The following is a 14,912-nucleotide window of genomic DNA, read 5'->3' on the forward strand; positions in this document are numbered from 1 at the left end:
CCAACATTTCTACTTAAGTAAGGTAACAAAGTATTTGTACTTTGTTACTTGACACCTCTGAAACCAGATTAGTGAGCAGATCTGGACAGATGTGTGGAGATGAAGAACAGGTCCTGCTTCCAGACAGCAAGACCTTTCCCCTCGTCTGACGTTAATTGTGGAGGTAGATGAATGTTACACAAGGGAAAACACACATTCACTACGTTTAGGATGTATTGACCCCCCCCCCCCCTAAAGCCCAAACAAGTCTTCATGTTGACAGCCTTATTTAGTGGAAAGGACAGCAAACGCTCTTGTTTACGTAGCCCGAGCGTAAAGCCTGGCCTGGAAGCTGTGTGGACGAGCCCAGAGGTCGCAGGTCGTTCAAACAACCAGGTCTGCAGGGAGGTGGATGTGTTGGGGGGAGGGAGCTGCCAGACCCCCACCCTGGAGGACGCCAGCGGTGGCCCAGATGTGCAGGAACCCCACAGGGAGGGAGAAGGAGATTAATTTGAGGGAAGGTGGTGTTAAGACAACCGAGGCCGGGGGTCTGTTTCCCAGAGGGCTTGTTAGCGCCTGGCCAGATCAAACCAGACAGATGAGCAGTTACGGTCACGAGGCCGGCTCTGGAACCTGGATCTGAGATCTCCCCAGAGCTGCAAAACGCCCCGTAATACTAACATCTGATGTGAGGAAGTCTCGTTGCTTGACCTTCAGCTCCTACTGCAGCATTTAATTAGCCTGGTAGTAAGCCCCGACCCCTTAGATTACAGTTTCACGATGACGACTTTCGGGGTAAAAAGAACTTGTCCCCAGATGTTTTAAACAAACATGAACTGATATGAAAAACTAGACACAACTGATGATGAGGTTAAATGAAGTGGGACGATGATGCCGCAGATGCTGCTTCTGTCCTCTAGTTCTCCCACTTTCCCAGTAGGAAATCCCACTTTGAGGGGCGTTCCAGTTGAAAATTCCGACTGGGAACTGGGAAATTCCGACTTCCGAGGACAAATGGAACGCGGCATTAGTTTTGGCACGTCAAAACAGTGCCATAACTCTTAGTTGTAAAAAAGTTTGTAGCTTTTGAAAAATAGTTTGTAGCTTTTGTAAAAAAGTTTGTAGCTTTGTAAAAAGTTTGTAGCTTTTATTAAAAAGGTTTGTAGCTTTGTATCTACAAGTACAAATATTTTTTGCAGGTGCAAATATTTTTTTCACAATCACAAAATATTTCTACAAGTACAAATATTTTTTGCAAGTACAAATATTTTTTTCACACGCACAAAATATTTCAACAAGTACAAATATTTTTTGCACACGCACAAAATATTTAGTACAAAGTACAAAGTTTATTTACAGATACAAAATACTTATGGCATTAATTTGAGCCCATCCATTTCCCTCATCACAAAAGTCTGGACCACGTTTCTGCAGATAGTTCTCCTGCTTCTTGCTATTGCATTGTGGGACTTTTTTGTTTGCTCAGTTTGCCTGAGGTTGTGAATCTGAATTGCCTTGTTCTCTGAACCAACTGAAATATTTGGCCTCTTGATAAACTCTGCGCTTTGGGGGCCTGACTGGGCTTTATAATCACATTGAGCAGGTTTGTGTCCCACTGAGAGGTCACGGGGGTTAAAAATACTTTCTGGTACTCGAGGAAGTTTGATTTCTTCTGTTATAGCGAGAGGAAACAGCTCCCTAGAGCTGGAAACGCTGTACGCTGTTTTGGCTGTCACACGTCCCGTATTTGCTGCAGAGCTTCATTGTACGACTGACTGCCTTAAATTTTACGACCGCATGCTTTGATCTGGGCCTGACGCCCTGGAGACAAACATACGAGTGAGATGGAAGGTGACGGGTCAGGGGGAGGACGACGAGCTCGTTTCACCGCCGTCCGACGGATGGGAGAGCAGCAGCTCTCCAACGAGGGATATGTGACCTTTGGTGCCAGGATCTGCAAAGATTTGTTCGGCTTGTTCAGAGAGGAGCACTACAGGAGTCAGATCTCTGCTTTCTGAGCTTGTTTGGTTGATTTAAAGGGGATCTATTCTGAAAAACAGGTTTTCTCTTGCTTTAATATATATCAGCCTGCCAACTCAGAGAAGGAGGAAACAACCAGATTCTGCAGTGTCTGTACAGCCGCCCGGATGATCCTCCAGTGTGATGTGGATCTACGAGCCAATAAGATTCTGCTCCCGTCGTTACGGAACGAAAATGCGATTTACATCGGTTGGCCTACAACGCCTGAAACCACGCCCACAACTAACTCCGCCGGCCGGAGCTTCCGCCATTTTTTCGTAGCGGTGTATCGCGTCATTCAGGCAGCCAATCAGCACAGAGCCTCATTATCATAGCCCCGCCCACTCAGAATCCTGCATAGATAATGAGGTTAGAGAATGGGAAGATAAAGACATGGCTCAGAGGCTGAATTTCTAATTTATTTAGCAAAAACAATCAAAAGCTTGTTTTTAAGACATTCAAGGCCTGTTTAAAATAGGAATTAGATAGGTCCCCTTTAAATGCTTACTGATTGATTAGGACTGACTTCTGACTCCGTCTGTGGTGTTTATGAAACTTTTTTCTGCAGTTTTTCCAAGTTAAGTAAAACTCCACATGCAGGACTTTTAGTAAATGAGGTGGAAAATGAATGAAGTAGCTCCAGATATTAGATAGAGAGACAAGCGCCAGAGCTCGTGGATGGCAGGAACATGCACTTCTGAACCTTTGTCTGTGATTTAGAGTAAAAAGAAGAATAACTGGACACCTACCGTGTTGTCCTCCTGCGCCGAGCGGCACCAGCCACAGCAGCGCGATGCGCAGACACCCGAGGGCGCAGCCGGGCATGTTTGAGGCTGGGAGGGGACCGGAGCTGCAGGGTCGTCTCAGGGGCCCGCTCCCATCGGGACTGGGGACAAACCTCGCCAAAATGTCCCGAGTGGGACTTTTCTAATTACCGAGAAGGAGAAGAAGGAGAAGAAGGAGAAGAAGGAGATGAAGGGATGAGACGCGCGCTCCTCTCGCCGGAGACTGGCCGCTGCTCTGCGCGCAGCGGGAGTGGAGAGGAGGGAGGACGGAGGAGGAGGAGGAGGAGGAGGAGGAGGAGGGAGAGAGGGGTGAGGGGGGACGGGGGACGGGGCAGAGCCGTAGGTGGGTCCACGCAGTACTCGATTACAAATAATATAATATATTACAAATAATAGCAGTGACCAAAACACCTGCAGAAATACTGCAGGAATGACATAGCAGCAGTTAAATGCAGCCTTCTGTAAGCTTTAAATATCCACTGGGCTTACATCAAATACATCAAAACACAACAATAAAAAACACTTTTCTGAACTTATCAATATGACTCTGTCCTTCACAGGATAAGTAACATGGATCACTGCAAAAACTCACAATCTTAACAAGAATATTATTTCTAGTTAAAATGTCTCATTTTAGTAAAAAAAATCTTATTACACTTAAAACAAGACTCATCACTGGAAAAAACAACAATTTTCCCCTGTTTCAAGTAATTTTCACTTGAAATAAGTAGAAAAATCTGCCAGTGGAACAAGATTGTTTTGCTTGTAATGAGAAGATAAATCTTGTCCCACTGGCAGATTTTTTATACTTATTTCAAGTGAAAGTTTACTTGAAACAGGTGAAAATTGTCAAATAAGTTATTTTTCTGGTTACCCAGGGGGCAAGTCCCCTGTTTTCTTAGTGTGCTGCATTTGCCCTGCTATAAAAGGTAATCCACCAGAAATAATACCTATGACCCAGTAGGAACACAACCTATATGGACTACCTTGCCAATTTTTTGCTGGAAATTCAATATGGCCACCTTAATATTGGCCACTTATCAAAACATAGCTTGGTGATAACTTTTGAACCAAATGGGCTAGAAATGCAAACTTGGTGTCTGTTTCATGGTTTCAGAGCATGAGAAAACCATTAGAATACTTATTTCGGCCATGGTGCCAAGAGACTTTTCTTTAAGTTGTGACATGATACAGGTGTGTACCGATTTTCGTTCATGTACGACAAACTGTATTGTGGGGCTTGAGGCGCAAAGTTTTCTAGGGGGCGCTGTTGAGCCGTTAGGCCACGCCCATTAATGCAAACCATTAAATATCACATTTTTCGCCAGGCCTGGCTTGGTGCAAAATTTGGTGACTTTTGGGGCACGTTTAGGGGGAAAAAAGGCCCTCCTTTCGTCGGAAGAAAGAATAATTCCTACAGATACAATAGGGCCTTGGCACTGTAAGTGCTCGCGCCCTAATAAACCTGCAGCCGAAGCTTTTGAAACCAAAACGACGTCCTGATACCGTCGTCCGCGGGGAAGGCAGCGCCAGATTTAATGCGCCCACCAAGACGATCCGTCTGCTTTTTTTTTTTTTTTTTTTTATTGAGAAGAAGTTATATACAAAGATCAGAAAAGTGCTCCAATATATATGTAACAATAAAATAAGTATAAAATTCCTGTGAAATTAACAGAAGTAGGGAGAATGATACATAAAAGAAAAATATGAAAAAGAAAAAAAAAGTAAATGAAAAAATAAATAAGTAAAATGTAAATACAGTATTCATCTTTAAAAAAAACTTCTCGTATATATCGGTGGATTATATACATTTTTTTGTGTCAATTAGGTTAAGGGATTTAATATACTCTTTAAACTCAAGTAACAAACCTTTAAAGTGGGGTGGAGTTTTGGAGTATTTACATTTGTGAAATTTGCCATACAGAATGAACATGTTTATAATAAAAGTGATGTCATTTTTCTAAATGGACAAAATAAAATATCACACTCCTACAATCAATTGAGATGTTTATCTTGATTTTAGACACTATATATTGTTCAAATTGAGACGATCCGTCTGCTTGTCCGATTGTTAAATCATGACCGTGACGTCTCAAGCTGCAGGCCAAAGCTAACCCATCACTTCTGGGAATAAAGACGTCCCAGAAAACAGTAGCTTGTGTGGTTTGTTGTGCCCGCGTGACCCAGAAGGAGGCGGTGCTTCCTGTTCAGGTCACTTTGAAATGACCGAATCCCCAAAATGAAGTAAAGAGATGTTTGAGCAGCAGTCGTGACATAGCTGCACCTCTGTGCAGCTGCACGTGTTTACATACAACATGTGGACAAATCCAGTCAGGCTTCACTTTAGACAAACATTTGCATGAGAAGCTGCTCAGGGATGGATGATTAACAGCAGCTTGCATGCATGTGCTGTCGTTTTTTGCTCCTTGGGTTCGTTTTCAATGTTTCTGCAGCATTTTCTCATCTGTCTGCCACATTTAACTGTTTTAGAAAAAAAGTGAAGTCATGGAAATACAGTCGTGTGCAAAGTCTTTTAAAAAAAATCAGTTACGAGGTTGAGGAGGACTTTTGTCTCATTCTTCTTCACTGTCTGAAAGTTTTAATGCATCCACTTAAAGCCGACTCTCTGGAGGTCCTTTGATTGTTTTATCTTTCAACCGCTCTGATGTAGATTTCCTGCTGCTCTGCGGACGATATTCCAGTTGCATGGCCTCTTTTAGACGATGCTTTATGTGTCACAGCGACGGCTTCACGTTTCCCTCCTCACTACTCTGGTATGCAGAGTTCACGGTCAGACCATCAAACCCCCAGAACATCTGCTGATGATCAGCTAATCAAGCAGCACCTTAAATCCTCTGGACGCAGTAAGGGGGTACTTAGTATTACCCACATGTTGGAGTGAAAGAGGAGGCACTCATGCTTGCAGCTCTTGCACTGCACGTGACTTATAAACATGTTTTTTTTATTATATACATCTCAAATTCCACATTTTTAGGAAGAATTATTAGCTGAAACTCCAAGTTTTTCCTTTTTCCTGGATGAGGCCGCCTCCTCTGAACCCTCGCTCTCGTCATGTGACTGAGCTGATTTCACTGCAGGGGCGCGTCTACCTGCAGAGCTGACACAGAGAAGGTCAGTCTCCCCAGTTTAGAGTAAATATCAGGTGCTGGAGGCCGCTGGGAACAACCACATACCTTTCCACTAAATAAAAGACCTGAGTGGAGCAGCAGGTGTTCACGCTCGCCTTCTCATTGAGCCCTCGCTGTAACTCCGCTCTCACAGCTGCACAGTTTAGAGCGTTAGTTTAGACGTGGAGAGAACATCCTACGCAGCATTATGATGAGAAACTTCCTCCTAATGTCAAAATCATCACTCGCTCTCTCAGAGACATTTAAGTTTTTATTTTATTTATTTATCCTGAATATACAGGACTGTCTCAGAAAATTAGAATATTGTGATAAAACCCTTTATTTTCTGTAATGCAAAAATGTCATACATTCTGGATTCATTAAAAATAAACTGAAATTTTGCAAGCCTTTTATTATTTTAATATTGCTGATCATGGCTTGCAGCTTAAGAAAACTCAAATATCCTATCTCAAAAAATTTGAATATTCTGGGAATCTTAATCTTAAACTGTAAACCATAATCAGCAATATTTAAATAATAAAAGGCTTGCAGTATTTCAGTTGATTTGTAATGAATCCAGAATGTATGACATTTTTGTTTTTTTGATTGCATTACAGAAAATAAAGAACTTTATCACAATATTCTAATTTTCTGAGACAGTCCTGTAGGCCAATCTTTAATAATCTGTATGTTACAAGTCCATACTAACTAAATAAATAGCTAAAAAAGTGCAAATGACTAACAAAAAAATGTAAATCGTTTTTTTTACTGTAATTTTATACATATTTTTCTAAATACAGAAATCCCACAGCTAGACCCCTCAAAATTGTCTGTATGTATATATATATATATATATATATATATATACATACATATATACATATATATATATATATATGTATATATATATATATACATATATACATATATATATATACATACATATATACATATATATATATATATATATATATATATATATATATATATATATATATATATATATATATGTATATATATATATATATATGTATATATATATACATACATATATATATATATATATATGTATGTATATATATATATATATATATATATATATATATATATATATATATATATATATATATATATATGTATATATATACATCCATATATATATATATATGTATGTATATATATATATATATGTATATATATATATATGTATGTATATATATATATATATATATATATATATATATATATATATATATATATATATATATATATATATATATATATATATATATGTATATATATATATATATATGTATATATGTATATATATATATATATATACATATATACATACGTAGTTACTTCGTTTCTTATAAGAGTTTGGAAAAAACTCTGACCATGACTCGTAGTAACAACAGCTGATAAGACGTGTTACATTCCATCACGTTACTCTCTGAAGAAGGTGGAAGTTCTGCTGAAACTGTCAGAAAAGTTTGAAGGTAAGACCTCTGATCCTTGTCCGAGCAAAAGAAAACCACAAGGCTAAAAACTTGACCAGTTTCCCAAAATAATGGATTTAATCTATAATTAGTTTTCAAACAGTATTTGTTTCATTTTTACTTGATGGAATATTTAATTATTTGAAATAATAATAAAAATAATAATCTCTTTATTCGTCAGTTTACATGGAAACACTGAAATGTATCCTCTCCTTTTTATCCCATCACTAGTTACACTAGTAGCAATAATAAGATAAGATGAGATAAGATGAGATAAGATGAGATAAGATAAGATAAGATAAGATAAGATAAGATAAGATAAGATAAGATAAGATAAGATAATCCTGTAATAGATAAAATGTGACACATGAAGAGAAAAATTTTAAATTACTTGTTATATTGATGTAAAAAAGACCCTAAAGTCACACAAAAAGACACATTTTCGGTCAGTATTGAGGCTTCAAAGCTCTTTCTGGTTGTTTTTGCTCATTTTATAGCCACATTCTTCCCATGAACATTTTTTGATGTTGTTATTGTTTGTCTTTTCTTCTCGTCTGCTCCCAGTTCCCTCGTCCTTTAAAACATCAGCTGGAAGTTTTCAAGGTTTTTCCTCAAACCCGTGAAGGTCGACGTCCTGCCTGACGCCTCACCTGGTCCTGTGGCTCCGCCCCCACACACCTGGTCCTGTGGCTCCGCCCCCACCTCACCTGGTCCTGTGGCTCCGCCCCCACCTCACCTGGTCCTGTGACTCCGCCCCCACCTCACCTGGTCCTGTGACTCCGCCCCCACACACCTGGTCCTGTGACTCCGCCCCCACCTCACCTGGTCCTGTGACTCCGCCCCCACACACCTGGTCCTGTGACTCCGCCCCCACACACCTGGTCCTGTGACTCCGCCCCCACCTCACCTGGTCCTGTGATTCCGCCCCCACACACCTGGTCCTGTGGCTCCGCCCCCACACACCTGGTCCTGTGGCTCCGCCCCCACACACCTGGTTCTGTGACTCCGCCCCCACACACCTGGTCCTGTGACTCCGCCCCCACCTCACCTGGTCCTGTGACTCCGCCCCCACCTCACCTGGTCCTGTGACTCCGCCCCCACACACCTGGTCCTGTGACTCCGCCCCCACACACCTGGTCCTGTGGCTCCGCCCCCACACACCTGGTCCTGTGACTCCGCCCCCACACACCTGGTCCTGTGACTCCGCCCCCACACACCTGGTCCTGTGACTCCGCCCCCACACACCTGGTCCTGTGGCTCCGCCCCCACCTCACCTGGTCCTGTGACTCCGCCCCCACATACCTGGTCCTGTGGCTCCGCCCTCACACACCTGGTCCTGTGGCTCCGCCCCCACCTCACCTGGTCCTGTGACTCCGCCCCCACACACCTGGTCCTGTGACTCCGCCCCCACACACCTGGTCCTGTGACTCCGCCCCCACACACCTGGTCCTGTGACTCCGCCCCCACACACCTGGTCCTGTGACTCCGCCCCCACACACCTGGTCCTGTGACTCCGCCCCCACCTCACCTGGTCCTGTGACTCCGCCCCCACCTCACCTGGTCCTGTGACTCCGCCCCCACCTCACCTGGTCCTGTGACTCCGCCCCCACCTCACCTGGTCCTGTGGCTCCGCCCCCACCTCACCTGGTCCTGTGACTCCGCCCCCACACACCTGGTCCTGTGGCTCCGCCCCCACACACCTTTCCCAGAGCCAGCTCAGCTAAAGATGGTGGAGAGGAGACTCTCTGCTGCTGCTTTGATGTCTGCACCCTGAGAAGCGACGGATGGGGGAGGTGTGAGCGCTGCCTCCTGAACGCTTCCAGATGTTGCACATCCTTCATTTAACTGTGAGAAAAACAAGGGAAGCGCCTGCAGGAGGCATGTCCTCCTCTACCGCCGCCTTCATGCCCCCCAACATCTTGTGACCACATTGTTTCTTCAGTCAGTCTCTGAGCGTCTGCTCTGTTTGGTAAAATGGCTCAAATATGTGCCGCTCTGGTCGGATCAAAGATCCTGACGGATCCGTGGAAGCAGAAAATGTTTACTGGTTGTTTTGTTTATGATGTTTACTGGCTGCTTTGATCTGAAATCAGGGGGGGATGGATGGATGGATGGATGGATGGATGGATGGATGGATGGATGGATGGATGGATGGATGGATGGATGGATGGATGGATGGATGGATGGATGGATGGATGGATGGATGGATGGATGGATGGATGGATGGATGGATGGATGGATGGATGGATGGATGGATAGATAGATAGATAGATAGATAGATAGATAGATAGATAGATAGATAGATAGATAGATAGATAGATAGATAGATAGATAGATAGATAGATAGATAGATAGATAGATAGATAGATAGATAGATAGATAGATAGATAGATAGATAGATAGATAGAGTTGTTCGTACGCGAGGAAGGAGACAAAGTGCAAGTTGTGATGAGACGATGATCAGATTTCTGCTAAAGTTTGTGGAAGTGAACCGTTCAAAGAGAGGAAATATCAATGTTTTCAGTTTCCAGAGTTTCCAATATTAGACTCATGAAGACTTTGTGAAATGTTTACTGATGAAAATAAAACGAGGTTCTACTGAGAAGAGACACAGTTCCATACACTGGTCATCCCGTTCAGGGCCATCCATGCAAGTGCCTTCCTCGCTTTTAGATCTTGCTCAGTTGAGTTGACCCACGAACCCAGGTACTTGAAGTCATCAACTTCTTTCAGCACAGTGCCTCCTGCTGTAGTCAGAGGTTGATGTTCTGGTGGAATGTTGTAGGTGATGACCTCAGTTTACTTGGCGTTTAACCTGAGGCCAACCTTGGCACACTCTAGCTCTACCCTGTTTAGTAGTTCTTGTGCCTGTTCCACGTTGTCAGAGAGCAAACTGATATCATCTGCATAGTCAAGGTCTGTGAGGACCACTGCAGGTTTTCGACTTGACCTCCTTGGTGTTAGCGTGAAGCCAAGTTCCTGCTCTCGCCCACTGATTGCCTTCCTGAGTGCATGATCAAGGACTATGATGAAGAGAAAGGGGGCTAATGTATCTCCTTGCATAACCCCAGCAAGGATGTCAAACTCCTCGCTGCTGCCATATGGGGTCACCACCTTGGCCCTTGTTCCCGCGTACATGGTCTCTATTGCTTAGGTTGGGAGGAATACCGTATGACTTGAGGATCTTCACCATCATACCTCGGTGGATCGAGTCAAATGCCTTTTTAAAATCTATAAAGCATAGGACTGCAGACAGGTTGTTCCTCTCAACCTCCTCTATCAGTCTCCTAAGTGCCAAGATCTGGGCTGTAGTAGTTCGCCCCTCTCGCCCCTCCCCGGCTGTAAACTGTAATTCAATTCAATTCAATTTTATTTATATAGCGTCTAATACAACAGAGTTGTCTCTAGATGCTTTACAGAGACCCATACCCAGAACATGACCCCCGAGCAGTTGTTACATAAACAATGGCAGGTAAAAACTCCCCTAGTGGGAGAAAAACCTTAAGCCAAACAGTGGCAAGGAAAAACTCCCCTTTAGGAGGGAAGAAACCTTGAGCAGGACCAGGCTCATCAGGGGGGACCCTCCTGCCGAGGGCCAGACTGGTGGGTCAGGGACGGCAACAGCACAGCAGGCAGGTGGAAGCAGCAACGGGATGACCGGGGGTGGGGACCGCAGGCCAGCACGCAGCTCCCGAAGCTCCGGCCCAATCAGCAGGTCCCAGGTTGGGGTGCAGGGTCCCAGTTTGGGGTGCAGGGCATGTGTAATCTATCTTTTACGCTGATTTTGGAGCAGCAGTTTCCTCTCGCTATGAAGATAATGAATCTGTCTTCCTGGTTTCAGCCCCTTCACCAGCTCTAATGTTGATGTTGAGTCCATTTGCACATTTTACATCCAACTATCAAGGTGTCTCTTGTGTTTGAACAGTCGAAAGTGGGAACTTCAGACATCCGGACGTTGTACCTCATGAACCAGACACTCAGTTCCTCTCCTGATGTCTTGGCCTATTTCTTCTGGTCCACGTGTAATCAGTTTTGTAGGGGTCCCTTTAGGCCCCGACTCCGAGTCCCTTTACAGTCAGCGGGGCCTTTCATCCACATCCCGGGTCTGAGTGCAGCCGGACCTCCTGAACCACGAAGGCTTTGCCTTTTCTCCCTCTGTCATCTTTGGTTACGGGACACTTGGCAGACGGCGAGGTGTTTCTGATGCCGTGTCAGTTTGCCATGATGAAAAGGCCCGTCCTGTCCCAAGTGTGGGTGATTACAGTAAATACAGCCCTCATCGGTGCTGCAGAGCCTGTAATAAACCGAGACACGACCGCCATCTTGGTGGAGCCCGGGTCGTGTGTAGGTTCAGGTTCTCAGCGAGGGTGTAGGTGGGAAATACTACGTTTTGGAAACTAATGTGATGGAACGAAAGTAGACGGCTTAGTGAGCTGTGAGGAAGAGGAGGATAATGAGGCAGAAAAAGAGGAAGGTTAGGCTGCGTACAACTCTGAATTAAGCACTTAAAAGGCTGCATATGTGCATTTAAAACAAGAGTAAAAGTGTTGATGATGCAACATTTCCAGTGTTTTTTCATCTGTACTAAAATACTGTACATATTGAAAGATAAAACTCATTTATGGTCTAAGGTTTCATGCCTAAAATACCATGTTTGCTCTCATCTGCTGTTATTTCCAGGAGGATTTGGACACATGAGGGACGGGACCCCCATGACTGACAGATCTACGCTGCCACCTAGCGGATATGACGGGTTAGGGTTTTATTTTATGTTTGAAATCACTGACATTTGTCTTTTTATGTTATTTCAGTGGATATCAGCAGATGTTTGTTTGGACATAAATGAATCTGAGAAGTTATTTATTTTTCTTGTGGGGTTGCAGTTCCTCCTCCGATGCTCCTTTGAGCTGGTTGCTCAGCTGATTAAAGCCAGTCTGGAGTTTACCTGGCAACCTCTAAAATACAGTACAGACCAAAAGTTTGGACACCCCTTCTCATTCAAACAAATGGGGAAGGGTATCCAAACTTTTGGTCTGTACTGTATAATAAGTATTAATGTGCTAAAACAGAAGCACCCACCAAAGTTTAGATTAAAATATCATTTTAATGAGACTGTGGTCATTAAACATTTGAAATAAATCATCAATATAATAATTAATCATTTCAAATGTCATTCAGTTCCCCGCAGTGAAGTTTAAAAGTATGGAAAAAATATCCAACTTCTTGGTCTCATACTCGGTCAAAATGTAATAAATACAATATTAAACTTTTGAGATAGTCAGACTTATGACAAAGTTAAATTTATGAGATAATACATAAAAATGATTAGATGATAAATTAAAACAAGATAGTTAACTATAGTTATCAGTAAATCATGAATATGAAGTATTGATTCAGAACAATAAGAGAGTGAATTTTAGTTATGAATAAGCAAAGATTATAAAATTGTCAAAATTACGAGACAATAACATTTAGGAGGTGTAACTAAAAATGATGATTTGGTGCATTAAAGTTAACAAGTCAGAGTTTGGAGATGGTTAAACAAAAATATGAGACAAGAGAGTCAGTAAAAAGTACCAAGTACTAAGTAAAAGTACATGTTTGAATAAGTCAAGACTATGAAATAGGCAAAACTATGAAGTAGTGAGTCAGAAAGTAAGTACAAATGATCAAGTCCATAATTATGAAAGAGTAAAACGTTTGGGGGAGTAAGTCAGAATCATAAGATTGTGAGTCAAAGTTATAAGATGACAACATTTGGGACCATGAAAGGAAAAAATGATGAGAAAGTTAAAACTAAATAGAGAGTCAAGATTATGAGATCATAGTTTAGGACTTTGAGATAAGAAAAATTATGATATTGTGTCAAAATGTTGAAATAGTGAATCAGTAATAAATAAATAGGGATTATGAAAAACTAAAACTAAAACATGAGGGTGAACAACAGATATGAAACAGATGGGCAAAATGATGAGCTTTAAGTAAAACTTTAAAAAATTAATTAAGAAATTAAAAATGATGAGCTAATTATAGTTATGAATAAGTTAAGACCATAAAATTGAAAAAGTTATGAGACTGACAAAGTAAAAATTGTAAAAGTAAGTCAAAATGTTGAAGTTAAAGTTATTAGTTTGATAAAACTGTGAATTAGTCACATTTCTGAGAAAGACGTCCCAGATCACTATTTCTACTTTCAGATCCCGTATTTTTATTCTCAGTTCATTTCCATACATTTCTGTCTCATGTGCATATTTTTCCTGCAAATCTGATGTAGCTGTTTTCACCAGCGTTCAACACTGTGACGAACCTTCACACGTCCAGTTAAAGTGTTTGAAGAGAACTGTATGAGGGAATATTACAAGGTTTTATCCCCAAATGTCACGCTCAGATATTTGGTCCCAACTCAAAACTCTGCCGTCATACTCAAAAAGTTCCTCCTCCTCACCTGGAGGAGAGTCTGGTGAACCAGGACCAGAACACTCACCTGGAGGAGAGTCTGGTGAACCAGGACCTTCACTCACCTGGAGGAGAGTCTGGTGAACCAGGACCATCACTCACCTGGAGGAGAGTCTGGTGAACCAGGACCATCACTCACCTGGAGGAGGAAAGTCTGGTGAACCAGGACCATCACTCACCTGGAGGAGAGTCTGGGGAACCAGGACCAGAACACTCACCTGGAGGAGAGTCTGGTGAACCAGGACCTTCACTCACCTGGAGGAGAGTCTGGTGAACCAGGACCATCACTCACCTGGAGGAGAGTCTGGTGAACCAGGACCATCACTCACCTGGAGGAGAGTCTGGTGAACCAGGACCATCACTCACCTGGAGGAGAGTCTGGTGAACCAGGACCAGAACACTCACCTGGAGGAGAGTCTGGTGAACCAGGACCTTCACTCACATGGAGGAGAGTCTGGTGAACCAGGACCAGAACACTCACCTGGAGGAGAGTCTGGTGAACCAGGACCTTCACTCACATGGAGGAGAGTCTGGTGAGTCGTGATAATGAAGCTCCTGTGGTCCTCCGGGGCAGCGCTCCACTCCGGTCTTTCAGGACCACACAAAGTCCAACCTCCACCTCCTGGCTGATGAGCCTCATCTCCTGCCCCACCAGGGTTGCAGGTTCCACCCTAAATTTACGCTTCTCAAAGGGAATCATGTGGGCCTGCACTTGTTTAAAGTTCAGCATTGAGGTAGTTTGAACCCGCTGCTCCGTTTATTACCTTATTATCAGTTTGGACCCAAGCTGGAGTGCTTTGCTGTTGGTCAGTAACATTTCTGAAAATCATTAACTTTGTGCTCGTGTCTGGAAAATGAAACTCAGAAATACTTAATCTATAGTCAGCGTTTTTGTTCAAATGAGTTTCTTCTCGTCTCCGCGGTGCAAATAAAGAGCCGTTGGGACGTGCTGGAGTTTCTTTAAAGCGTGGCGGTTTATTTCTGTCATGTACAAAGCCTCTCTCACACGTCAACAAACAACCATCAACAAGTCAGAGACAGAACAA

General features: G+C 42.9%; 1 protein-coding gene across 1 annotated transcript in view; it reads right to left on the reverse strand.

Annotated features, from left to right (window-relative positions):
* si:ch211-246m6.5 (von Willebrand factor D and EGF domain-containing protein) overlaps positions 1 to 2,955 on the reverse strand; it is a 66,556-nt gene extending 63,601 nt beyond the window's left edge. Inside the window, exon 1 of the mRNA XM_061716289.1 lies at positions 2,748 to 2,955. Coding sequence (XP_061572273.1) covers positions 2,748 to 2,823 — 76 coding nt within the window. The 5' untranslated portion in view covers positions 2,824 to 2,955. The remainder of the gene's footprint in view (positions 1 to 2,747) is intronic.
* Between the last annotated feature and the right edge of the window lie 11,957 nt (positions 2,956 to 14,912).

This window comes from Cololabis saira, chromosome 24, assembly GCF_033807715.1.
Source record: "Cololabis saira isolate AMF1-May2022 chromosome 24, fColSai1.1, whole genome shotgun sequence".
NCBI lineage: Eukaryota > Metazoa > Chordata > Actinopteri > Beloniformes > Belonidae > Cololabis > Cololabis saira.